Here is a 26,474-nt window from a genome sequence, read left to right as displayed (position 1 = left end):
CCCATCCCCCACTTACTCTCACTGATGGCACCCCCCTGCCAAATCCAACAAAATATCAAACCTTAGTTGGTGGCTTACAATACTTGTCACTAACTCGTTTGGATATTGCCTTTGCTGTTAACAGGTTATCACAATACATGCATAAGCCCACTGACTTGCATTGGGCTGCTCTCAAACGATTGCTACGCTACTTGAAGGGCACCTTAACTCATGGAATTACTCTTCACCGCAATTCTCCATTAAGCTTGCACGCCTATTCGGACGCGGATTGGGCTGGTGATCGAGATAATTTTGTTTCAACCACAGGCTATATTGTATATTTAGGCCGCAATCCTCTATCATGGAGTTCTAAAAAGCAGCAAGGTCTAGCAACCTCATCTACTGAAGTTGAATTTCGGGCTGTAGCATCTGCTACTTCAGAAATTTTATGGCTGCAATCTCTCCTTTTAGAGCTTGATATCAAGCTACAACATACTCCAAGTATTTATTGTGACAATTTAAGTGCGACTCATTATTCCGCAAATCCGGTTTTTCATTCACGGATGAAACATTTAACATTGGCATTCCATTTTGTGCGTGAAAAAGTCCAGCTTGGTGCATTACGAGTTCAACACATTTCGGGTTCGGACCAACTCGTTGATGCTCTAACTAAGCCACTTGCTAAGCCACGCTTTCTTGATTTATTTTCCAAGATTGGACTAGCTCCAAGACCGTCCATCTTGCGGGGGAATATTGAAGGAAAGATATCATAGATAGTAATTAAGGAGAAATCATCTCCTAAATTGCAGCCTTGATGAATGAGCATGATTGATTACAATCAATCACAATCTCCTATCTTAGTATATATATTATTCTAATATATTTTAGTGTCATGTATAGTATAGTCTTAACTTTGTAATCTCTTTATTTTAGGTAGTATGTTGACTTATTTTCTATAGTGGTCACTCAAGGCTTGTATATAAATACTCTATAAATTAATAATACAAAGTAAGCTTTTTCTCTATTCTTTTTATGGTATCAGAGCGGGAACTATCCTAGCTCCAAATTTCGCAAAATTTTGTTCAATTAAAAATCCCCAATTCATTTTTTGTTCCAAAAATTTTACGCTCGAATTTTGTTCACATTGGGCTCGAAATTGGGTAATTTGAGCTTTTAATTTGCCCGGTTTTCTCCTATTTCACTCACAATTCGTTTTTCTTACCAAGAATCAATCAATTGTTAGTTTCTTGAATTTTACCCAAATTTCTAGGGTTCTTCCAATTTTTCACTCTTTATTGTTCGAATTTGAACAATTAGCCACAAATTGTATGAGGGATGCTTGTTCGACCATCTGTATTTGTGAAATTTCGACCAATTTCTGGCAAATTTGATCAATTTTTGGTGGTTTTATGGATGTTTCGTTCTTGAAATTTTTCGATCGAATTACGGGTTTGCAATTTTAGGTTTTTCGAACTTCAGTTTGATTGGTTTGAAGAATTTCGATCGCTCAAATTTTTGCTCAAATTTCTGGGTTTCATGTTCTGGGTTTAGAAGTTAAAGATTGTCTCAAATTGAAGTTTCTGGGTTTTGCCGCCGAATTTCTTTGAAGCCATCAATGAAGTTCGGTTTATGGGTTCTTTTCTCTCTTTGTTAGTTTCTTCGATAATCTTGTTGGTGGTGTTTCATCGCTGTCGTTGATGGATTTGCTGCGAGTTGTTGTCACGATTGTCGTTGGGGTCTATGCTTTCTTTTCTTCGGTGGTGATTGAAGGAAGTTGAGTGTGTTTTGGTTCAATATCACTTCCCACATTCTTGATCTGGTATAATTCTCATGTTATCAATTCTTGCTAGCTTGGTGATTTACTGTTTTTGGTGTATATTTGGTTGTTGAATGTTGCATGGGTTAATTACATTGGGATTGTTTCAAAGTAGTGTGATGGTGATATTTTGATTGATTGTTGATTGTTGGGTGTTGGTGTGTTGAAGTTTTCCTGAAATTTCCCTGAAATTGTTTCCCTGAATTGCTCTGAATTGTTTCCCTGACTTGTTTCTCTGAATTTTGTTCCTGAATTCTCTTCTTCCTGATATTTCTATTTCTCTTATGAGATTTGATTCTCTTTATTCTGATATTTTCTCTGATAATTTTTCAGATCCTTTATGATCATTTTCCTTCTATTTTTCAGCCTCTAAACACATTCTCTTCCAGATTCTTTCTCCTCTTATTTTCCATTTACATTGGAGCGATAGTGTATGTGTTGTTATATTGGTGGAGATAGGTTTGGTTGATGGTACATGGGTGTATCGTGAGATTGGTGGTCACACAGTTGGTGTATTTGGAAAGTTTGGTTGTTTATGGCTGGTTTGGAGGATTGATATGGTTTGGTCATCTATTAAATCAATTTGATGGTCTATTTGTGATATATGGTGGTGTTTGTGTATTGTGGTGATGGCGTTGTTTGGTTAGTTCCAAATACGACTGATTTGGAATACATTAGTGTGTTTTGTGGGAGTTGGTACTTGTGTAATTATGGTGCTATGAAGGTTGAGGTTTCAGCAAATTTATAGTTTCAGTTGGCATCGATATTGGCATCTCTTCAGCAAAATACATATTCTTGGAATGTTGCTTATGAGTTGATGACGATGATTGGCTTCAGTTACATGGGATTGTATACATCGCATCTTTGATTGTAGCTTTGCTTTCTTCCTTGCTTTCTTTGCATTTTATTCCCCTCCTGTTAGCTTCTTCAAACTAAAAATGGTTAACCATTTTCAGTTTGAGGGGGGGTGTTGGAATATAGAGTTTAGCTCTAAGCTTTACTAGTTGTAAGATTGTTATGTTTTAGAACATTAGTCATTTAGCTTAAGCTTTATGATTAGTACAGTAGTATAAAAAGCTAAGTTGTAATTCATTTTGGAATAATAATACACTACTTTCTTTTTCTCTCTCCTCTCTTTTACTCTTTCTTTTTCATCTCTCTTTACTGACCAAAACTCAAGCTACTTTAATGGCTTCCCTCTCTTTCTTCACTTTTCTTCCTCCTTAGATTCACAAAATTTAACAGAGAAATGTATTCCCAAACCTCCTACCCCCGGCCCCCCTCTCAAATTTTGAGAAACAAACAAGGAAATACTTATATATGGTATACCGTATATAAACACTTCTAGGAAGGTTTTTGGTAAACCAAACAAAAATGATCCATGAAAGTTGTTCTCACAAATCAAAAATTTTAACAAGGAACTTGTTGAATGCATGTAGTAAGTAGACTAAGGTCCAGTTTAGTTCACCTTATTTTTGCTTATCTGAACTTATCTGATCTTGTCTGGTCTGATCTTATCTGGTCTGATTTGATCCGATCTTATTATCTGATTTGACCAAACTTTGACCTTAAGTGTATGATAATTTGTAAGGAAAAAATATATATCAAGTGGGATCTTATTAGATTCGTAATAATGTGAATTTTATTAATATGTAATTTTTATAATTTTTTTCATTACGAAATTAAAGATATTTAACGATAAAAAATTGCACATGAAACGATGATCTGATCTGAACCTATTTTTTCTGAAATAAGTAAAAATAAGTTAAACTAAACAGGACCTAAGTACCAAAGAAGTTGGTTATCCAAAAAAAAGTAGCAAGTTTTATTTCCTTATCAACGCTTTGCTAAACAAATATAGTAGCCTGCTAGGACTTGTATGAGATTGTCTCATACTGGCCTATCATAGGAACTGATTTTTGCAAAGCTGTACGGGGGTTCTTCTATAATGGTATTATGCTACGCCAACTTAACCACATTACACGCTCATTTCTCTTATTCCAAAAATTGATAATCCAACTAAGGCTAGTCAATTTCGACCTATTAGTTTATGTACGACATTATATAAAGAAATTTCAAAAATTCTAGTTATTCGCTTAAAGCCTTTTTTTAAAGAAGATCATAGGTCTTTACCAAAATGTTTTTGCCCCAGATACGGCTATTTAGGATAATTTCTTATTAGTTAAGGAGATACTGAATATTTTTAATAAGTCAAAAAATAAAACAGGTTGGTTGACACTAAAATTAGATATGGAAAAGGCTTATGATAGAGTTGAATGGGATTTCCTTTGGGCAACTCTATCGGCTTTTGGTTTTAATGATACTTGGATCCGTTAAATAAAGAGATGTGTTACCTTTGTCTCCTATTCTCCGATAGTTAATAACACTTCTAATATGATTATCCCTTCCAGAGGATTACGTCAAGGAGATCCTTTATCACCAGTCTTATTTGCTATATGTATGGAAGTGCTCTGGAAGAAGCTTCGTTCAGATTCTTTGGATCGAAAATCTAGTATAGGTTTTAAAATTGCCTTATCTGCTCCTATTATCCCTTGCCTCTTATTTGCAGAAGATAGTTTATTATTTTGCCGTGCTACTTCAGCGTCTTGTTCTCACATCCGAAACATACTTAGTGAATTTTCGGCCTTGTCTGGTCAACTGATAAATTTTCACATGTCCTCTATTGTTTTTTCTAAATTAGTCCCTTCCTCGAAAAAAAGAAATTTGGCTAGTTATTTTAATATGACTCCAAAGTCTTTTTTGGGTAGATATTTGGGCTTTTTATTTACAACTCGATCTTTTATGAAACAAAATTTCCAGCATTTAGTAACTAAAGGTCTAAAGCAGAGCAAAAATTGAACAACTGGTCTTCTAATACAGTATCCAAAGCTGGGTAGACTATTCTCATACAGAGTAATTTGAAATCTTTACCTTCTTTTTCTATGTCCACAACCCGCCTTCCTAAAAGTATTACTACCTCATTGGATCAGATTAATAGAAATTTTTTTTTGGAAACAGTCTCCACCAAAAAATGGGATCCCCATGATTTCTTGGGATAAAATTTGTTAGCCCAAAGTTATGGTGGACTGAAGCTGGAATTCGGCTTTTTTAGCCAAATAAGGGTGAAAAATAATCTCAGACCCAAATAACCTTTGGGTACGTTCGGTTACAGCTAAGTATCTCACTAAACAAACCTTCTTTGAGTATAGGCTTCAGCTGAAGGACTCTTGGATTTGGCGAAAGATTCTCCAAATCCGCCCTCTTCTTTTTAAGGGACTTTGTTGGAAAATTGGTAACGACACTAGTGTTGTTTTCTGGTTGGATAATTGGTGCTCTTCTGAAAATATTATTTCTATGTTAAATTTAGATATTTCAGATATCCATACTCTAGATCTTACTGTGGATCAATTTATTACGGACTCTAATGAGTGGGATGTTACGGCCCTGTCTCTTCTTGTTCCTAATAATTTAGTCCATATTATTCAAGGTATCCCTTTTCCTCCTCATCTATCCAAGATGAACCTTGCTCGGGTTTGTCTAATACTAGCGATCTTACTGTAAAATCTGTTACTTGGTTAGCCCATAACATATCTTCCCATACTAAGTGGGAATTAATTTGTTTGATTTGGAAATTAGATCTCTCCAAAATTGAAATTTTTTGTTTGGCAACTTCTTCATAACGCTCTTCCTACTAGAGCAAATCTTGCTCATCATCAGTTGGACGTTCCTAGTACATGCCCTTTATGTAATTTACATGCTGAAACCCAGGATCATTTATTCCTTTCATGTTCGTTTACTAAACGTTTTTGGACTGCTAACCCTACTACCAATTGCCTGGGCTATGTTCCTCTCGATAATAATTTTTATCATCATTTCAGGATTTTACATGGGAATTTTACTTTTTCTGTGATTAAAATTAGGAATAATGTAAACTAATAATCCCACCTTTAGTCGGTCTTCCACAAACAATCCCACCTTTTGAAATTCCAGAAATAATCCCACCTTTGATAGGGATCTTCCACTAACAATCCCTTTGACCTACAACCTGTTAAACAGGTTAAAAAAAAATTCCCTTTATTTTTAAAACTTAATCTCTTCTACGACCACCAGCCACCATCGTGGTCACCCCAACCCTCACCCTTTAACGCCACCTCCATCCATTAGGCCACTACGAAACCCCCAACCACGCCGAAATACCATCACCACCCCCAAAACCCGAGCCTCACTCAAATTACACCACCCACAACCTCGAAAACACCACTGACTGCCCCCGAAAACACCACTGACTGCCCCCGAAAACACCATCCACAGCCCCAAAAACACCATCGAAAGCCCCCGAAAACACCACCCACAGCCCCGAAAACACCACCCACAACCCCAAAAACACCATCCACAGCCCCGAAAACACCCACAACCCCGAAAACACCACTGACAGCTCCAAAATAAACACCATCCACAGCCCCCAAAACCACTAACACCCCCGAAAACACCGTCCACAGCCCCAAAAACACCAATGATAACCCCGAAAACACCACCCACAGCCCCAAATAACTCCTCTTGGCCCTAAAAACTCAACCCTTAGCCTGAAAAACTCCATAAAAACCACCCCATGAAACCCACCTATACAAAACCCACCACCCCCACAAAACCCACGCCTACAGCCCCACAAAACCCAAGTACCACCCCGACGAAATCCCACCCCCACGAAAAATCTCAAAACTCCGTGTGTTCGAATTACATCATCGTTGAACTCCGGGATTGTGCGAAATTGATGGTTGTGGAAGGGGTGTGCGACTGGTGGTGTTTTCAGGGTGGTGGTTGCCGGAGAATGCAAGGGCGGGGATGGGGAGAGGAGTGCAGTGGCAGGCTGGGCTAGTGGCGGGGCTGGGGGTTTTCTTCTTTATTTTTTTTTTTAATTAGATTTGTTTTTTTTTTAATTATTAAAAATCGGACTAAACCTATTAAAAACCTACACGTGTCTTTTAACTTAAGAAAATCGGTTACCAGATCAATCCAACCGGTCAGGGATTGTTAATGGAAGATATGGGAAAAAGGTGGGATTATTTCTGAAATTTCAAAAGGTGGGATTGTTTGTGGAAGACCGACTAAAGGTGGGATTATTAGTTTACATTTTTCCTTAAAATTATTACTTCTATGTGGAGTATTTGGAAGACTAGAAACTCAATTGTCTTTCAAAACATGAATTTCTCTTCTATGGCTATCTTATCCCGTGCCTAAAAAATCTTTGGCGAATGGAAGTTGCGCTCTTGTTTGGATTCGGATTTCCTGGTCTCCTCCTCATCAGGGTGTTGTTAAAATAAATTTTGATGGCTCTGTGCATGGTGGCTCAGGTGCTGCAGGTGCTGCAGGTGTGGTTATCAAAGACCACTTGGGTAATCATATTTATAGTTGGTCTTATAATATTGGCACAAGTACGCCTCTTATTGATGAGGCTACTGCCCTTCGAAATGATCTTCTTCTTGCCCGGTCCCACAGTTTTTCTCATATTTTTATTGAAGGGGATAATTTATTACTTATAATTAATATATTGTAAGGTAAAGCTCAGTGCCCGTGGAATATTCAGTTACTGCTGGAAGATATTAGGGAGGTCCTTCGTCTTTTCTCTTCCGTCGAGTCTAGGCATATCTATAGAGAGGGCAATAGAGCAGCAGATTATGTTGCTTCTTTAGGTCATTTCATGCAAATGCACCAGGATATTGATCCTTTTTTAGATAGTAAATTTTCTTTTTTTATTACTTTAGATAGGTTGGGTTATAGTCTTGAGAGAAGACTAGCCTAATTTCTTGTATCTTTCCTTATTAAGAAAAAAAGAGAGAGAGAGAGAGATTGTCTCACATTAATCATTTTATTATTTTTTATAATTTATGTGAAATTGACAAGATATTCATTATCATTGTAGATATTGCATCGTCATAAAGCTATAATTCTCAAAATATCAATTTTTTTTTATTTTTGCACAATATATATATATATATATATATATATATATATATATATATATATATATATATATATATATATCACACTAAAATTACTCTTTGAAGTTTCACACTATACCAGTAATCCGTTATACTTCCTTCATTCCATTTTTAATTGCAGTGGAGATTTCACACAGTAGTCAACACTTTTTATAATCTATAATATTATTAAAATACAAAGGGACAACATGGTAACGTCATATGTCACTGTTGCATCAATATGATTTGGTGCCACATCATCTCTATGTGTCACCCTTACGTGTCACCTTATATATGTCATCACTCTAAAAACTTTCATATTTAATTTTTCTCTAGAATGTAACTTCTAAGTAGTTATTGTACAATAATAAACTACAAATTAATTTATAAGAAATTAATCACATACTAATGGTTGTTTATTCCATGGATGATATGAGTAATTTTTTAGATTAAATATCAGTTAAGCAATTGCACAGAATAATATTTACATGTATACTACTGCATCTCTCTTTCAATTCCCATATATATTTTCCATTTTTTGAATTAATTTGAAACTTAAGATAATGTTTTCAAAAATATTATTCAAAGTTAAGGTAATTTTTTCATTTTGTATTTAAACAAAACTCGGGGCATCGCCCGAGCCACAAATTAGTTTTAATATTATAAGTTGTGATTCGGGAAAATTATAAAAATTTAATATTTTGAATGTATATTTCGAGACAAATATAACATGATCCTACATAATTAACGTATTAATTGCAAATGACGTACAATCAAATTAAGGAGTGTATGTGAATTGTGTAAATTTCCAAAGGTTGCAATAAAAAAATGAGGGAGTAGTATTTGGTTGTTTTTTTAATAAACTTTATACGTAGTAAAAAGTTGATTTTTAAAAATATTCTGATCTAACAAGACTCTATAAAACTATATTTCTATTTAAGTAGTATGAATTTAATTACTATAAATGTTTGAAAGAATGTATATGAACAATTTAAAAGTTACGAAGTAAACTACTACCTCCATTTCATATTTTTTGCAACTTAGGTATATTATTTATGAGATATAAAATATTCCAAACTTGCAAAAAATATGAAATGAAGATAGTATATTACACTTAAAAACTTATTCCTTGGATCGTCTCAAGTCTCGACCAAAAGCTCATGAATAGGCTTTATGTTTTACCATATTCGCCACCATTCTCTTTCTTTCCTTCTTTTCTCACTTTTTCATAGCATACTCCAAAATTCACTCCACCACCGTCACCAAATTGTTTATTTTTAATTTATTTTTTAAATTAAAAGCATATACGAGTGTTACCTTTTTTTTCGTTTCTTTTTGTATGTATTCCTTTTAGTCAAAAGTGGAAAGTTTTAATTCGTTAGGGTACATAATTACCATAGATGCATGATCCGTCTGTTTCTCCATGTATTGCATTTTTCAAACTTTTTTTTTTTTTTTCTAAGCTACGGTGCACTTATTTCTTCCTTTTACGTAATTAGCTTGTTTTGGTCTTATTATCCTACCTTCACTTCCTATTATTTGCCACTTTGTAGGGTTAAATACATTGTAAGAGTTAAATGGAGAGGAAAAGATAGAGATGTGTGTAATAAGAGAGAGATAGAGAAAAATGACAAGTTAAAAAGAAAATAAAACAATTGTTGCAAATAATATGAAATATTCATTTTTGGTAAATACTGTATTGCAAATAATGTAAAACAGAGGTTGTAAAATAAATTTTCTAGCCAGGTTCTAATTTCATCTCATCAGTTAAATACAAAAAATAACATTTGCTAACAAAGAGCGGTTTTTCTTTGATTCATTACTACAAACACTTGATTGTTCAGCTGTACTCTTCGGGTTTTTTTATATATATATATTTTTTTTTGAATTTAAATATGTTTGGTTAAAAGTAGTTATTGCCCTTGTTGGCTATTGGCCATAGTTATGCATAGAGGTGTCAAAAGCACATCCGACCCAACTCGATTCAAAACCGACCTGAAAAATATTCGATTCAAATTTAGACTCGTGTGAACATAATAATTTAGCATGACTCAACTTTATAAACTGACCCGATCCACCCGACCTTATCAGACCCGATCCGATCATCCGAATTGACACCTCTAGCTATGCAAATGGCTTTTAAGGACAAATGTTATACCTGTATATTGAATAACAATAAACTATAATAAGTTCTAGGAAAAACTGCCTAGAATTAATCCAACCTTTTGCTGGTTGTCCGAGAATAATTTAAAGTTTTCATTGTTCCTAAATAATCCAACCTTTAGGGGTTGAAGTTTATGTTCAGTGGAGTATATGCTCCGTTTGTTTTAGTTTTTATGTTATTGGTTATACGGTTGATGTTCATCAGATGCACAGTAGGCATCGTACATATGCCTCCACCATCCAATTGTTACTTATGTATTAATTAGTCTGATCACTGTACTTAAGAATATTACTTGGGAAGTTGCATCATAATTAACAATTTGATGTATAAGGTCAACAGTAATTATTTGTTGTTACGATATCGTTTGTTTTTTTTTTAGCCATTGTGAAATATATAGAATAGGCATGATAAGCACTTAAAAACGGGCGTTGCTTATGATTGATTGATTGAAACTTGAAATCTTGAATGCAATGAAAATTACACGATGATCATGATAATAAAGTGAAGAATGCTATCAACAAGCTTATGTATTTGTGGTTATGAAATATTTGGCCCCCATGCCTTAAAAGGGTTAGTCTCTAAGAAAAGAATGAACTAGACTTGTGAGTTTGTATTCTTATCTTTTTGGTGTGATGCTTTCAACCTATGAAATTTTCTCATACAATCGATGCTTTAATAGTGCATCGGTTAAATTTCATTTGCTAGAACTTTATTTGCTACAAATTCAATCCATACGTACTTGACTTAAGATCTCATAGAGGGGCCAAACAAAAGACACGCGTCATACTAGCGTCGATTTAGAAAAGCAAATAACAAGGATATAGTGAACTTGCTAGATTAGACTCACCCTTATAGGAGTTCCAATTTAGAAGTTGGGATTTTGACATTAAATTTGGTTTTACCAAAATGGTCAAAAGAATTGAACACACTTGATCTTGAGACTTGAATTGAAGCTGTGAAAGTTAGAGATGTACCTATATATAATTTCCCAAATTGCTATCCTATGATTTTACTACTCACATTTGTTTGAACAACTTTGTTGTTTGATCATTTTGAATCTACATATTCTTGTAAAAGATCTTCAAACACTTGTAAAATATCATATCCCATATCACATTACACACCTCCTCCCTAGGGGTTGCAATTGATCAGATTCGGGTCGGATGGAGTTTCCCTCGCATCCATCCACTCCACCCACCACCCGCCTAACCCATCATCCGTATCCAATCCATCCGTCATCCACAAGTGAAATAGGTGGATTGGTTACTTATTAGCGTGTGATAATAGGAATTTAATTAGCTTCCTTTAAAAAAAATTTACAACATCAACATACTTACTTCTCAATTCGTCACCCATTTCATCCGTCATCCGCACTTCATCCGTTTAAAATTTGTGTAATCACACATCATTCTATATAGATATTCAAACTCCACATAAACCAATATTCAATATGCTTGAACCGATTAGACCTACTCCGTAATTAGAATCCGATCATAGACCTAATTTGACTAATTATTTATGGCTAGACCCTATGGTAGGGAACTATCCCTACACCCCCACAAAACACAGCGTACCATTACTCCCCACAAAGGCCACAATACACCCTACTATCCTAAGTAAAAAAAACTGTCAGTAAACTCCCTTACCCCACACACACACAAAAAAAAAAAAAAAAAAAAAAAAAAAAAAAAACTTTCATTTCATCTCAATCTCTTTTCATTTTCTCTCTCCATTCTCTCTCGCATCTAAAGCTCTAAAACTTCAACAATGGCAGATTTCATAGACGAAATCAAACAATTGAAGCAAATTTCACCAAAAAAAAAAAAACAAGCGGAAATCAAAAGAGTAAGTATTAATGTTCATGTTTATAGCAAAAAAAATAAATAGATATAAATACAAACCCTAATTTTTTGAGAATTTGTTTGTGATTGTGTTCCGAGAAACAAATTGATAGTTCAATCGCTGAAAATGTATCAATGTAAGTGTTTATGTTAATTATTGATCAATTTCAAAGCGACTATTTAATTTCGAATAATTAGTAATATTTTTTTTTGAGGCAAATAATTAGTAATATTAACATATACTTGTTTCAATTTAATTTTCGGTTCGGAAAAATCTATTTCAGAGAAGAAAAACAATGATTCTTCAGAAATGTAAATATATATTTACTCGAACTTTTAAAATTTACAAATATTTCTTCAAAAAAATTATTTATAAATAAATATATAGTGTAAAAACAGTGATGATGAAACACCTCTACATAAAATTAGAAAAAGAAAAAAAAAAGTGAGAAAAAATGTCCTATTGTAGATCCAACACTTTTAAAAGATATACAAGTATCGAGTGTTGCAGTTGAAAAAATAATATCTCGAATGCATAGGTAAATTGAACAATTACAAAGCACTATACGTTCATTTCCATATAATGAAATTATTCACGTGTTTACCTATAATTACATGTTAATATGTATTCATTAACATATTCTAATTTGATTTTTTTTTAAAATATGTGCTAATGATTAGTATAATATATTATGAATGCATACAAAACTTGAAATACCATTCATTTAAATGTTAATTAATAGTTTATATATCTGCTTTTACATTTATTAATGTGTTCATGATTTTAAAATATAATGAACATTTCTACACACATATATAAACATTTATAAAATGCATAACAAACAAAGCTGGATTGTAATTTTTATACTTCCTCCGTTCTTTTTTTTTTATTGAACCATAAGCTGGATTGTAATATATGAACATTTATTAGTATAAAGTGTTTCACGCTTGTCAATGCATTACTTTGGCTATTAATATCTTTAATTATACTTTTGTGAAAATTATAAAAAATTGATATTTGAAAAGTAGATTTCAAGACGAATGTAACTAGATCCCACATAAATATGTTTTTCCTAAAGGATAAATCACAAAAGATGGTCAAAGAAGATAAAGTGAATAGTGTAAAAGTCCTTATGGTGCAATAAAAGAAAAACGGAGGAAGTACCATTTTAAGTGAAAAGAAGATAGTATACCTACGTACAACTCAAGATACACTTTTTTTTTTTTTAACAAACTCAAGACACACATTCATACATAATTAAAAAAGTATGTTCAAATATAGATAACTAAATGTTCATAAATATAACGCTTAGTTATACTTATACATTCTTATCATAAAATAAATGAAGTATATATAAACCATCAATTCAACTTTGAAATTTCTTAAAAAGCTGGGCAAAAAGAGAACAATAAGTCGAAAATCTAGGTTTGTGCCTTTAAAGCTAACATTTTAAGTAAAATTTAATAAACAAGTTATAGTTTTAGTGTTCAATTTTGTAGCACATAATTTCAATTATATAACACTTAATGTACTGTGTATTTTAATAACAATTCATTTTCATTAACATGTAGGCTAAATCACAAGGTTGGGGATGCAAATTGCAATACACTGCTCAACTAATGCTACTGAAGAAAAACCATGAGTCTAAGAATAATAGAATAGCATCAAGAAGATTTGCAAAGGCATAATATAATATGTTCACTTATGGATAGATATATGTCCATAGCTGGTTGATAAAACTTATACTTCGTAGATATTATTTGTTAACAGAATTACTCTATGTGATTAACTTTTTAATTTTATACGTTTAAAGTTTGATACGGAGTAGATATTATTTGTTTATAGAATAATTCTTACAATTTTATATGAAAATTGCGGATTTTATGTAAAGTATTATGTTAATCAATTTTGATCATTCACAAAAGCTAAATGGTTCTTTACAAAAACTTAATGATCATTTTTAAAAACTAAATGCTCAATTACAAATACTAAAATATTCACTTATAGAAGATTTTAAAAAAAATTAATATTCAATAAGAATAGTACTTAATAACAAGGCAAAAGCTAATGAGCGCCCCCGGGGCGTTAGATAAGATAATTAAAGTGCAAATATTAGAGTAAAATTAACATTAATTGCACCGAACGACGTATGATTTTGTCATGAATTCCTAACTTAATACTATTTCAACCAATATAATTTAACCTTATCTAACGCCCCGGGGCGCTCGTTAGCAAGATCCTAATAACAAAAGGTTAAAGATATTCTTATAAATATTAGAGCCATTTGAGCATTTATAGGAATTTTTACATTTTTGGAAGATAATGGGAGGAAGTTGAGCACTCGATCTTTTGAACACTAGTAGCAACTTGATTATTTGCTTGACCATATAATTGGAATTTGAACACATTTCATAAACTTCATCAGCAGTTTTAAATTGTTTCGTTCCCCACTAACTCAGACTTACTTGCTTCTTCAAAAATAATAATATCCTTTTTTCCCACTGCAATAATGTAACATGTAATAAATTACATTAGCAATAATGTTCAATTATAATGATGCATTTGGTCAATTACAGTTGAATTACCAAATGTAAAACATAAATGATCATCTATCGTCATATAACTGAACATTATTTCTGAAACTACAAAATAGTGATAATTATTAAAAAAAGTCACATGTACAACATATAATTCCATAAACACAAGTATATATATAAATGAACATTTATAATTATTAAATGAACATTATTACAACAGAACAAATATAAATATATTCACTAGTTAAAATGTATATGAGCATTTATAAAACAATGAAAATAATTGAAATTCACATGTACAACATAAGTATTCAAATACAACTACAATAAACATATACAAGTATTTTAATACATAAAAAATACATTAAATATAATTGAACATTTACTGTTACAGAAGTGATCATTATTTTAACTAAGATTATTTTTTTACGACGCACAAAACTGGTAAAAATAATCGAATAGCAAAATTAAAACAACAATATATACTCATACGAAACGCACAAAACTGGAATAAACAACAATCAAAAATACAAAAAAAAACCCCCGAATTAGATGAACAATACAAACTAAATTATTAATCAACTAATAACAACAATAACAAAACCAAAGCATTATCAAAATTAAAGTCAATACAACAAAAACTATGAAATCAGATCATTATAATCATCCAATTACAATTGTAAAACAAAGCATTATCAAAACAATTGACGAATTATCATTAAAAGTAAGAATTACTTATATTGATCTCCATGAAAGAAGAGAGAGAAAATTGAAAAACAATAAATAAAAAAAAAACCAGGAGAGAGAAAATGAAATTGGTGAAAAAGAGGAGAGAGAAAATGAAATTGGTGAAAGAAATGAGAGAGAAAATGAAGTCTATAAAAATGTTTATATACAGTACTTATTTGAATGGAAGGTAAAGAAGGGAAGGAAAAAAAATTATGCAAAAGTAGCTGCTTGATAAAACGACGTAGTATAGAAAGGGGGTGTAGGAAAAGCTACATACACTAGAGTCTAGTTAAAAATTATTTGACAGCTTTAGGAAGAACTCAAGCTCCCAAAGCCCAAGGAAATGAGACGAGCCCATTGGACAAATGCTCTACCATAATTGAGTCCAACTTCAATTCTTCAAGTAGAAAATGCAAATATTTTTTTTTAAGAAGTACATTTTCCGTACAACAATTTGTCTTTTTGCGCAAAAAAAGCTGCAAAAAATATTTCCTATTTGTTTGAATTAAACTCTGCAAACTTTACAAAAAAACCACTCTGCCACCCTTTCCTTCTTCAGCACTCATCTTCTTCAACTAGCACAAATTAATTTTTCTTCAAAGCTCTCACATTTTCAGGGTTTTTCTGCTTCAGAATAATGGGAGATTCAGATTCATCAACAACGTCAGAAATGGCTGAAATTTGGCAAAAATTATGGTCAGAAATTCTGAAGAGAATCCCAGCAAAAGAGTTAGGTAAATGCATTTGTGTCTGCAAAACATGGTATTCTCTCATTCTATCTCCTCAGTTCATAACTTCACACACTAAATTTCATCGAACCCATCTCAATTTCCTCCTTAGAAGCTTCACTAAAGCTTCCCTGGCTGAAAATGGTGTTGAATCTTACCATTTTTTCTCTGATTCTGAAGAAATTTCTGGGCTTTTTAACAAGGGTTCTATTCTTCCTTTTAAAACTGGGGTGGGTTTGAATTTTCGTGTTGTTGGGTGTGTTAATGGTGTTGTTTTTCTTGCTGATACTCAATTTGGGAACAAACATACTTTCTATTTATGGAATCCTTTGATTAAGAAGCATATTAAGTTACCAAAACCCAGAATTGTGTTTGATGTTGTTGGACCTTATATGCATGTTTTTGGATTTGGGTATGATTCCAAAAATCAGGATTTGAAGGTTGTTAGGGTTTCTTACATTCAGCTTAGTTCTGGGTTAGATGAAATTCCTCCAAAAACTGAGGTTTATAGTGTTAAATTAGGGGTTTGGAGATGGGTTTTTGCTGATGATGTTACTACTTGCATTGCTGAGGATATTTGGTCTCAGTGTTGTCTGCAAGGGTGTGTTCATTGGGTTGGATTTGATAGGAAGAGTCTGATTCGTCGTTTAAGAACAATTGTCTGTTGGTGTTTGATGTTGAGGAAGAGAGGTTTAGGAAGATGGAATTGCCTTTGGCATTACTTGGGGTCTGCCCCATTGTTCTTGAGGTTTCCGAATCCAAGGGTTTGCTGTCAATGATTCAGTATAAGAAGTATGGAGACGGTTTTGAGATGTGGACTCAGAAGGAGTATGATGTGATTGATTCCTGGAGTAAGGTTCTGAGTGTTGATTTTGAGGAGCCGAAATTGCTCAAGGTTCTAAGGTGGAGGCAGAATGGAGAGGTACTAGCACAAACCTTTGAAGGAGAGCTGTTGTCTTACGATCCTGGCACCAAAAACATGATAACTATTCGCGATGATGGCATGTTCGCTGCCTTTTATGCTTGTACTTTCACGGAGAGCCTAGTTTTCCTGGAAAAAGATTGTGAGAGCAAGAGGTATGAACAATTTTAACTTCATTGTGTGAATAACTTAATATTTTTTTTTTTTTTTTCTTAATGCTATTTAGTAAGAAATTAAGCCTTGGTTACCTATGCTTTCTTATGATTGAGTGGCCAATGTGGTCTTAGTGAACCTAATTAAATGTTCGTACATTTTCCTATATTCCTAACAATTATGCTAAAATATCTTTATTATCTTTAAGTTCATGTCTTTCATGACTTCACGTAGCCTTGCTTCTTGGATTGTTTGATCTCAATTTAGTTGGTTGGTTCTTAATCATCTGATTCCTGATGCAGAAACTAATCATATATTAAAGATGTTGAGTCCGAAGTATTTGACTGATGATAGTTTTCTATGATTGGAACTTTTCATGTCATTTGAAAAAAAATGTTCAGCTAATAAGAGCTATTAACCTGTTGTTTCACGTCATTTGTGAACCGATGGAGGAAAATATGCTTTAGTCTCTTGTACGATTTTTCTGTTGTGTTCTGAGTTATGTTAATTGTGGTTACAGGACTGTCCGTTTGGAGGAAGATGACACTGTCAGCAATGAAGATGAGAATATTTCATCTCTAGATACTATCAGAGTGTAAGATACCTTTATCTACACAAATTTCCTTAAGGATTGTCCTAAATTGTGCCCTTTACTTGTAGAAAGGAAGCACTAGGGCTGTTTGACAGTCTTGTTCTACGCTAGTTAATGTATTACATGCATATCGGTATCTGACTTTTTATGTCTGTGAATTTGGAAGAATAACACAGCTTATTCTGTTCACTAACCTGACTGGCTTGCATGCTAAGTGTCATGTATAACTTATATGATTAAAACCTTGAATTCACCTTAATAATTTGCTTCAGTCCGAACATCTAACCATTCCTTGGTTGCACATACATTGTAGGATAAGACAAGTGTATAGTATAAGACATGTTCAGGGTTACCTGGCCTTACAATTGAGAATCTGGATTAAATTGTAAACTCAATGACAATCAGAAAGTCACTCTAACCCCCTAAACTGTATAAAAGTCACCCCAAGATACATCAATCTTAACCTATATATACCTTTGGTGTACCCTAGAAGTTCTGTAAGCATACTTTTCATCTGTTGGTTTTGAAATGTGTTTGTCACCTGACGCTCTTTGACTGATACTAATTTTGTCGTGGTTCTTTGTAGACGCATGGGAAAAGCTTTTGTAATGTGCAACCAAATGATGAAGTTTCGTCGTGAATTCTAGATATGTTTTTCAGGTTTGTGATGCTAAATTACTATTTTTACTAAGTGTATTGATTCAGAATCGAAAGCTATTTATGATTTCTTTTTTAATTATAATAAAGATTCTTCTAACATTGCACTTGTCGGATATTAGATAGCCAAGGGACAATTAAACTATGTGAATTAAGCTTTGTGCCTAGATAACTTCATGTTCATGTGTATAAAGTGAATATAGTAGCTAATGGTTGACAACTTGACATCTTTTTTTCCATGGAACATTAACCCTTTCTATCTACATTAACATTCACAAAGCCAATTTTGTCGATTTTGTAATTAATATTTGCATATTATAACACAACGTATGCTTATTTATGAATGAACATTATTCAGCTTATGAAAATCTGTTATGTGAGATGGATTTTACAGCGTGAAGTCTTTGAATGATCATTGTGTTTGATTATGTAGTGTTAATTCCTCTGTTATGCTAATGTTTGATTTGCCTATTTGTTTCAATTCCATGCTATATGCAGCTTGCATGGTGGTGTGATATTGCACGTTGGACCTTTTTTTTCCTGATGAGGCACAGTGAGTCTTCGGCTTGTGAAGTGATTGCTTCGGCTTTGTGGAGTGGTTAGGACTGTGCATTTCTTTCAACTCGTTAACGAATTATGCTTAGTAAGATGGTAATTAGACATGGGAATGTTACTGTTTAATTTTTAGCTTTGTGACTAATTATCTTCTCGTACTTGGTAGTAGCCGGTGTTTATGTACTAGTAGGTTTAGTACTAACTAGAAGGTAAGCTTGCTTTGTTACCAATCAGAAAATGTTTTCTGGCTAATCCTTATGACTCTAAGAAAAAGAAACTGGGATTAAACTCATCATATTAACTATTAAGCTTATCTATATTCATAATTTCTTACTCCATAAAATTAGTACTACAAATAGGGTTGTTCATCGGTCCAAGACCGAACCGAAAAATCGAATTTCAAGAATCGAACACCGGACTGATTAAGCTAGGACCAAATCCAGACTGAACCAAAAAATCGGTCCAAAACCCGGACCAGACCGGTTTGGACTGATTTTAGAATTTTTATAAAAAAAATTCCAAAATTTTGAATAATTTATGGAAATTTGAAAAACAAAATAAAGGAAAAACAATATTTAATTGTTTTTTTTTATATGTTTAGGAAAAAAAAAGCTCATATGACTAAAGTTTTTCAAGCTTGTTAAGGATAATCTTAATAATTATTAAAGGTTTTATGTATAAATTAAAGGAAAAAACCAGTCTGCTCCAAGACCAATTTTTATAGGGTTTTGGACCGCATCGAAAAATAAATTTCTCGACCCGAAGATCAGACTGATTAATTTGATACGGTCCGGTGTCGATCCGGACCGGTTCAGTCCATTTTTTCGATCCAACCAATTTTTGAACACCCCTGACTACAAAGATTCACCCACAAGTTGTACACAAAGAACTAATGAAATTTATGAAAGTGTATTTAACTACGGAGTAATTAAAACAGAGAAAATATCTAAATAAGATGAGTAAGATAACTTAATCTAACATTAACCTTTTTTTTTTCCCAAGTCAACCATGGAAGAACATGATAGAGGAAATAAAAAAAAAACATTATATCTTTGTCATTATTATTTGCACCAATTGCATATTTATAAATTACTGAGTAATAATTAAAACATTAGGTATTGACTTTTACATGGTATAATAGCGACGAGTTAACAAATGACTAAATGAGAGTTGACATCATCAAAACCAAACCACAAATACGGATTTTATAGCTTTACATAATGGTTAGCAACGTTGCAATATACCTTATATACGTCTATACGAATACGAATATACAACATTCCGTCTTGTGTGTAGTTATCCACGCCATGTGGCTGGTTGTAAAAGAACAAAGTAATCCTTTTAACACCGACCAAGTAACCCTATAACATTGACGAAGTAACCCCTGTGACAGCCACATATAAGAATTTGTGTAAATCATATCATTATTGAATTTGTAAATTTAATTTGGATAATTCTTGTCTACCCCAATTTAAATACTTCGCACATACTTTGTATAAAATTATTCATTTTGAGCTTATCTTATCTCATCTCAAATAAATAAATAATGTCAAGATTGTGAGCATAACTGGACAAAGATTTTGAAGACATTATATCGATTCCTTAGAGCGATGTTCTTTAATTTTATTACTCTTGATAGGTTAGGATGTACCTTTCATTAAAAAATCAAAATATAATTGTACTCTATAATTGCTGGATGAGTACTCCGTAATTGCTGGATGATTAAAATAATTTTTTTAAAAAAAGTAAAATCGTAGTGTACCCGGGTATATATAATTATTTTCAACCTCTATTATCATACGAAATTTCTACTAAAATGATAGGAGAAGAGAAGAATCAACAGTTGGCTTAAAAATAAAAAAAATAAAAACACATCTCTAATCCTATTAAAATAAAACTAATTCTTAAGTATTAATGGTCGTTCTAATGTTCTATCAATAGCAATTAAGCTCTCACTAGCTCTATTCAGTATAGCTTTTTGGAGTTTCTTTCTGCAGCTTCTTCAGGTATGTTTTTCTTGATCTTAGTCCTTTGCATTTTACTCTTAACAGCTTATTAGTGAATGTTCATTCAATTTTTTGAGTTTTAAATTGAGTGAAATTTACTGTACACGTTTATCATTACACAATTTGTCAAGACCCTATGTGGTCATTTGAGTAATTTGTTTAAAAAGACGAATAAATGAAATAACTAGTTAAGAGTTTGACGAACTAATCTTTTCATTATCAATCGATTTTTTTTTACTACCTTTGTTTCATATTTTTTGCAACTTTAGAATATTTTATATCTCACAAATAATAGCCTAAAGTTGCCTAAAATATGAAACGGATGTTGTATTAAACTTCTATGTAAATGTACTGAACTCACCTCATATGATAGTCGTCTAGAATATTGACGTCAACCCCATGAATACTACGAAGTATATACTTTGTATAGTTTTGATGAGTAAATGATGAGTATTGTTTGTATACTTAGGTGCGTAAGAATTAATAAGGTTGTATTCAAATCAACTTGGCTTTTTCCTAACTTTGTGGAGGAGATATACGGAATACAACTATGATCAAGAACAACGGGGGTGAATTTGGCGAGTAACATTTTTAAAACTTGTGATCCGTTGCACGCACCAAAAAAGGGAAAAAAAGAATGCCAGAACCAGGTACATTTTCTTTTCTTTATGTCCTGCTTGATCTAATCTGATCTGATTGTGTGATTCAACCAAACTTTTAAATTATATGTATGATAATCTAGAAGAAAAAATATAGTATTTATATAAATCAATTGAAGGCCTTGTTTGGTTCACCTTATTTTTACTGATCTGATCTGATCTGATTGTCTGATTTGACCAAACTTTGACCTTAAGTGTACGATAATCTATAAGGAAAAAATATATCAAGTGGGATCTTGTTAGATTCGTAATAATGTGTAGTTTATTAATATGTAATTTTCACAATTTTTTTCATTACGAAATTAAAAATATTTTGCGATAAAAAACCACACATAAAACAATGTTCTGATTTGAACTTATTTTTTCTTCTGATCTGATCTTATTTTTTCTAAAATAGTAAAAATAAGTTGAACTAAACAAGGCTTATTAGATTTTTTTTTTTATATTCTGGCCAATTTTTATTTTTTTATTTTTTTTATTTTTTATTTTTCCTAATCTGATCGGAAATATAGGTAATAAGATTTTGGAATAAAGTAAATTAAACATATCCTAAGTTTTTGTAAATTTAGAGAAAAAAATCGTTAATTGGCTAAAATCTCAATACTAAAGGGTGGATCACAACCAACTTATTGAATCGAGATGTGACAAAACAATCAAAATAGTGGATCTACCGAGTCAACACTAATCAACTCATTTTTTGAGAGATAAAATAAATAAATACTCCGTATTAGGATGCACTTTAAGGTAAAAAATAAATAAATTAGGACGCTCTTCCCAGAGGTGGTGGTGGTTGTTGTTGTTGTACTGTTATATTGTTGCAGCAGCATACTACTAGTATTTGCATTTGGCTTAATAGAAAGAGCTCCAATGGGCAAATCTAAAGTGTGTGCCTAAAATCTACTTTCTACGCCATAGAATGGTCCTAGAGTCAGCGGTCTGTATTTCTAATTTTTTACCATAAGAAGGATCCCACTGTATAATATAATATTTTAAGTGTGTGGATAAAATATTTACGGAGTACTCCCTTTGATTGCTAATTAACCGTGACAAGTTGATTTTTACATTATTTATCCGCTATCTTTGATATCAAAATGCTAATACCCCGTCAAAAAAAAAAAAATTGCTAATACATACAGTAATACACAAATGTACGAGTAATAACCTCAAGTCATTGATGGCTTGTTTTTTAAAAATTTTATTGAGGAACAACCTAAAGCATTATTCCGTATTGGATTGGTTTATTTCAATGTACGAAAAAGTAAACTTTTTTTAATATATAGAGTATGGGTATTATTTCTTACAAAGTAGAATGTTATTACATGGTGATCAAATATATTAATGATCAAAGTAATACATTGACAAGCATTAAATATAAAGTCAGGCATTTTCAAAGTCGTACGTTGTGATTAATCAGAGGGGAAGGGAGTGGGAGTGTCACAGTATATCGGAGTTTATGGCTTGTAAAATTTGTACTTATCAGTTTGAACTTTGAAGTATTTGATTGCTAACTTTGCTTTATCTCCTCCATTGTATGTACCTATTTAACATTGATGCTGTACAGTAGCTGCAACGAAAACACTTGCTGCTCTAGTTAACGGGTTAGTATCTCCTTGCATTCGAGAAGCATATGCTCCGTACACTTTTGAAGTACTAGAAGCGAAATTGAATCAGTTGAAGGAGAAGCTAAAAACAGGCAAAGATAAGCTAGATACATTTGAACGACAAGTAAACGGGATTGCAATCCCTAATAATGACGCCATAAAATGGAAGAAAGAAGCAAATGACACCCTCAAAGACGTAGAAGAAAAGATTAAACGCCTAGAAAACAACATAGAAGCCACATGTACGAGTGGCTGCTTGCCTAACTGTTGTCGCAGGCGTGCTGCAAGAAAATTGATTCAAGAGGAGATTGAGAAGATTGATAAGCTGATAGAAAGACATAAGCCTGTGGTGAAAGGATACAAGTGGTCTCATAGTGATATTGTGTTGAAGACGCGAGGTGATGATGTACAAAAGATATGGGAGTGCATCAGCCTAAGGAATGATGTCAAAGTCGTCTGCATACATGGAATCGCAGGTGTTGGGAAGACCGCTGTTGCACAAGCTGTTTGTAACAAGGCTATGACCGATGACTATGAAACATTTGGTTATGTTATATGGGTGGAAGCTGACTACGGAATTGAACTCAAGAGTTTCCAAGAGAAGATCATGAAGAGTCTTAACATAGAGATAATTGCTGCTGATGATAATAGAGATAGAGCTACAAAGATTCGTGATGAGTTTGTTCGAAGGCAAAAGTGTTTGGTCTTTATTGATTTCTTATGGGAGAATTTCACCCTTCGAGATATTGGAATTCCAGAGGAAGAAGCTGAGGCAGGAGTAGTTTGCAAGGTTATATTGATTTCCAGGTCACAACTTACGTGTAATAAGATTGCCAAAGACGAGTATTTTGAGATAAAACCTCTCTCTGATGGATGGGAATTTTTCGAGAATAGTCTTGGCCGTCCCCTTCCTAATTTAAAGGGCGAGGCAGTGGATCTGATGAAGAAAGCAGTAGAAAATTGTCAGGGATTGCCATCAGAAATCATCATGTTGGCATATCATATGAGAGGTATACATTGTCAAAGCTCGAGTGAGATTTCTTCTATACTCGCGCTCAAGGAAATGTTGAGTAGCCGAACTAAGCCTGCATCTTCTGCTGATACACAGTTTAAGAGATTGGAATGCAGCTTCAAGAAGCTAGAAAATACTACCTATAAAAATTGCTTTCTGTATTGTGCCTTGTATCCAAAAGGTTGTCCTATCGACGTAGAACAGTTGATAGACAATTGGATATGGGCAGGTTTGCTAGATGAGTATATTGTATCACTGCAAGAGAAGAGAAAGAAAGGGAAGAATATACTGACATTACTTAAAACTGCGCGTCTTTTAGAGAAAGCAGACTCCAATGGCACCAGAGAGACAGTCAAGATGCTCAGCTTACTAAACGATATGGCAGTGAATTTGATACGAGGATCAGGGATGCTTATCGATTCAGGGAATGATCTCACAGACTTTCCATCAATCGATGATCAGAATGGTGAGATTCTACGAGCCTCTTTCATGTACAATAAACTAGGAGTGCTTAAAAATCAACCCAATTGTCCGAAATTGTCCACATTGCTACTCCAGAATAACCCACTTGATCTTTTTTCAGATGACTTTTTCACTGGAACCCCAAATCTCAAATTACTAGATCTATCTTGCACCAATATTTATAACCTCCCATCATCAATTTGTAACCTGAGATTCCTTCAAGTGCTTTATTTACGCTACTGCCTCAACTTGAGATCCCTACCTTGCTTGTCCAACCTCGAAGAACTGATTGTACTAGACCTTTTCGGAACACCTTTAGAAGAACTACCATTAGGAATGGAGAAGTTGAAAAACCTTAGGCGTCTAGACCTTTCCCACTCCAAACTGACCAAATTCCAAGCTGGATTAGTGAGTGAATTAGAAAGTTTGCAAGAATTGCTTCTCATGATGAATGATGCTGAGGCTTATAGTTGGAAATCGAAACAAATGAGGTCAAACTCAGGGGAAGCCTATGTTGAGGAGCTCGCTTATTTAAATGACTTGAGGATTCTACAACTCAATTTCTTCAACAAAGAGGTGTTTAGTGACTACATGAAAGCTATTCCTGGAACAAGGCCACGCCCACGTGCACCTCGTTTTAAGTTCTGTGTTGGTGGATTCAACATTAATGGAAACTTAGGTGAAAACAGTATAGCATTCATTGACGGCTACCCTGTTGGTCATCAACTTCCAGAAGGAACCTTGGAGCTATACCTGAGTGCATGCAGGTCTGGCAGCTTAAGTCCCAGCAACACACTCGAGAAAACAGGCATCCACTTTCAGAACTTGAAGGTCCTGAATCTGTATGATTGTAGTGGCTTGAACTATCTTTTCTCTATAGAGATGATGCACTGTCTACGAAGCCTCGAAAAGATATTTATAAGGAAATGCTGGTCACTTTTGGGGATCATAAAGTCTACTGCAAACTCAAGTACCGATTCACACACAATTGTTTCCTGCTGTCTTCCAGAAATACAAGAACTAGTCTTGATCGACTTGCTACAATTGGAAAGCATATATGCTGACGGACAGGCACTTGAGTGGCCTGCCTTCCGCCGATTCTCTGTGTGGAACTGTGACAAGCTCAAGAGTTTGCCATCGGTCATATGTAAATCTGGGGAAAATCCTAGAAAAATAAAGTTTAGAGGAAACTCCAATTTGGATGATACTAGTAATCTTGAAATTGAAGAAGCTGATGTACCTGAAGACATAGTTTCTTTTGTGAGGTATTGTCAGAATTTTTTTTATCTTAAGAACTAATGCTAAGAATCTAGATAATAAATAGCTGACATAATTTCTCATGCAGCACGAAGAAACAAGAATCGAGTTCACAATTACTGCCCAACAATGATCGATCAAATTATTACAGAAGGAAAGCAACAGAGAGAAATAGTAAGTATCACTGACATAATTGCAAGATATCTTTTAAACTATAATTAAGATAGTCTTCAATAGTTTAGTTTCTTAACAAAGATATCAATAGTCCTATAGACTGATGCCATCACCCCAATGGAAAACACACGAAAATTATGTGCAGGAGTTGCAGCTATTATATCAGAGAATGAAGAAGTTTTAACCCCTCCTCAGAGCCCTGGCTACATAGTACGCCGCTTGGATAATTTTGCTAATTTGGCCAGGATGGCACAGAGACGCATTGGGGTGCTGTTTATAAATTAATCTGTCGCGACTTAAAAACTTATGGCAGCAACCAAGAAATGTGCAGGTTCAGTAACAATCACAACAGAGGCATTTTCACTAACTGTGGGCTAAGCATTGCTGGTCAAGTCTCTAGGGATCGTTTTACAGGGATGCTTTTATCAGCCAATCGTCTGCATCAGTCACTGTGTTCTTATATAAATCTCTAGTTGATTGTGTATTACTCTTTCGGTCCTTACTTATCTTTATAATGTTGGATTTTGTTCAATAAATTGTGCTTGATGAGTAAACATTTATTATCATTACCATATATGAATTAGACAAACTTGACTCGTACCCTTTTTAGTCGAAGTATTAGACTTATAGCATAACCTACGAGACCTACAG

At 33.4% G+C, this 26,474-nt stretch overlaps 3 protein-coding genes across 3 annotated transcripts; all 3 read left to right on the top strand.

Annotated features, from left to right (window-relative positions):
- The first annotated feature begins 14,554 nt into the window (after positions 1 to 14,554).
- Positions 14,555 to 18,920, top strand: LOC110687335. Its single transcript, XM_021863970.1, has 4 exons — positions 14,555 to 16,850; positions 17,369 to 17,443; positions 18,027 to 18,100; positions 18,596 to 18,920. The coding sequence occupies exons 1-3, from the start codon at positions 16,474 to 16,476 to the stop codon at positions 18,085 to 18,087; spliced, it is 513 nt and encodes a 170-aa protein (XP_021719662.1). The 5' UTR covers positions 14,555 to 16,473; the 3' UTR covers positions 18,088 to 18,100; positions 18,596 to 18,920.
- LOC110687190 (F-box protein At4g22390-like) lies at positions 15,683 to 16,469 on the top strand. The gene is made up of 2 exons (XM_021863803.1): positions 15,683 to 16,374; positions 16,460 to 16,469. The coding sequence occupies exons 1-2, from the start codon at positions 15,683 to 15,685 to the stop codon at positions 16,467 to 16,469; spliced, it is 702 nt and encodes a 233-aa protein (XP_021719495.1).
- A 1,344-nt stretch (positions 18,921 to 20,264) lies between the features above and the next one.
- Positions 20,265 to 26,432, top strand: LOC110687334 (probable disease resistance protein At4g27220). Its single transcript, XM_021863969.1, has 5 exons — positions 20,265 to 20,658; positions 21,128 to 21,308; positions 22,879 to 25,657; positions 25,738 to 25,823; positions 25,969 to 26,432. Exons 2-5 carry the CDS (start codon positions 21,296 to 21,298, stop codon positions 26,106 to 26,108), a joined length of 3,018 nt encoding a protein of 1,005 aa, XP_021719661.1. The 5' UTR covers positions 20,265 to 20,658; positions 21,128 to 21,295; the 3' UTR covers positions 26,109 to 26,432.
- Positions 26,433 to 26,474: the final 42 nt, after the last annotated feature.

The sequence above is a fragment of the Chenopodium quinoa genome, unplaced genomic scaffold (assembly GCF_001683475.1).
Source record: "Chenopodium quinoa cultivar QQ74 unplaced genomic scaffold, ASM168347v1, whole genome shotgun sequence".
NCBI lineage: Eukaryota > Viridiplantae > Streptophyta > Magnoliopsida > Caryophyllales > Amaranthaceae > Chenopodium > Chenopodium quinoa.
This window is presented reverse-complemented; position numbering and strand designations above follow the sequence as displayed.

Coding starts and splice junctions, on each gene's coding strand:
- LOC110687190 (XM_021863803.1), top strand. CDS start 15,683: ATGGGAGATTCAGATTCATCAACAACGTCAGAAATGGCTGAAATTTGG.
- LOC110687334 (XM_021863969.1), top strand. Junction 25,658..25,737: donor GACATAGTTTCTTTTGTGAG/GTATTGTCAGAA, acceptor TTTCTCATGCAG/CACGAAGAAACAAGAATCGA. Junction 25,824..25,968: donor GAAAGCAACAGAGAGAAATA/GTAAGTATCACT, acceptor AATTATGTGCAG/GAGTTGCAGCTATTATATCA.
- LOC110687335 (XM_021863970.1), top strand. CDS start 16,474: ATGGAATTGCCTTTGGCATTACTTGGGGTCTGCCCCATTGTTCTTGAG. Junction 16,851..17,368: donor AAAGATTGTGAGAGCAAGAG/GTATGAACAATT, acceptor TTGTGGTTACAG/GACTGTCCGTTTGGAGGAAG. Junction 17,444..18,026: donor TCTCTAGATACTATCAGAGT/GTAAGATACCTT, acceptor GGTTCTTTGTAG/ACGCATGGGAAAAGCTTTTG.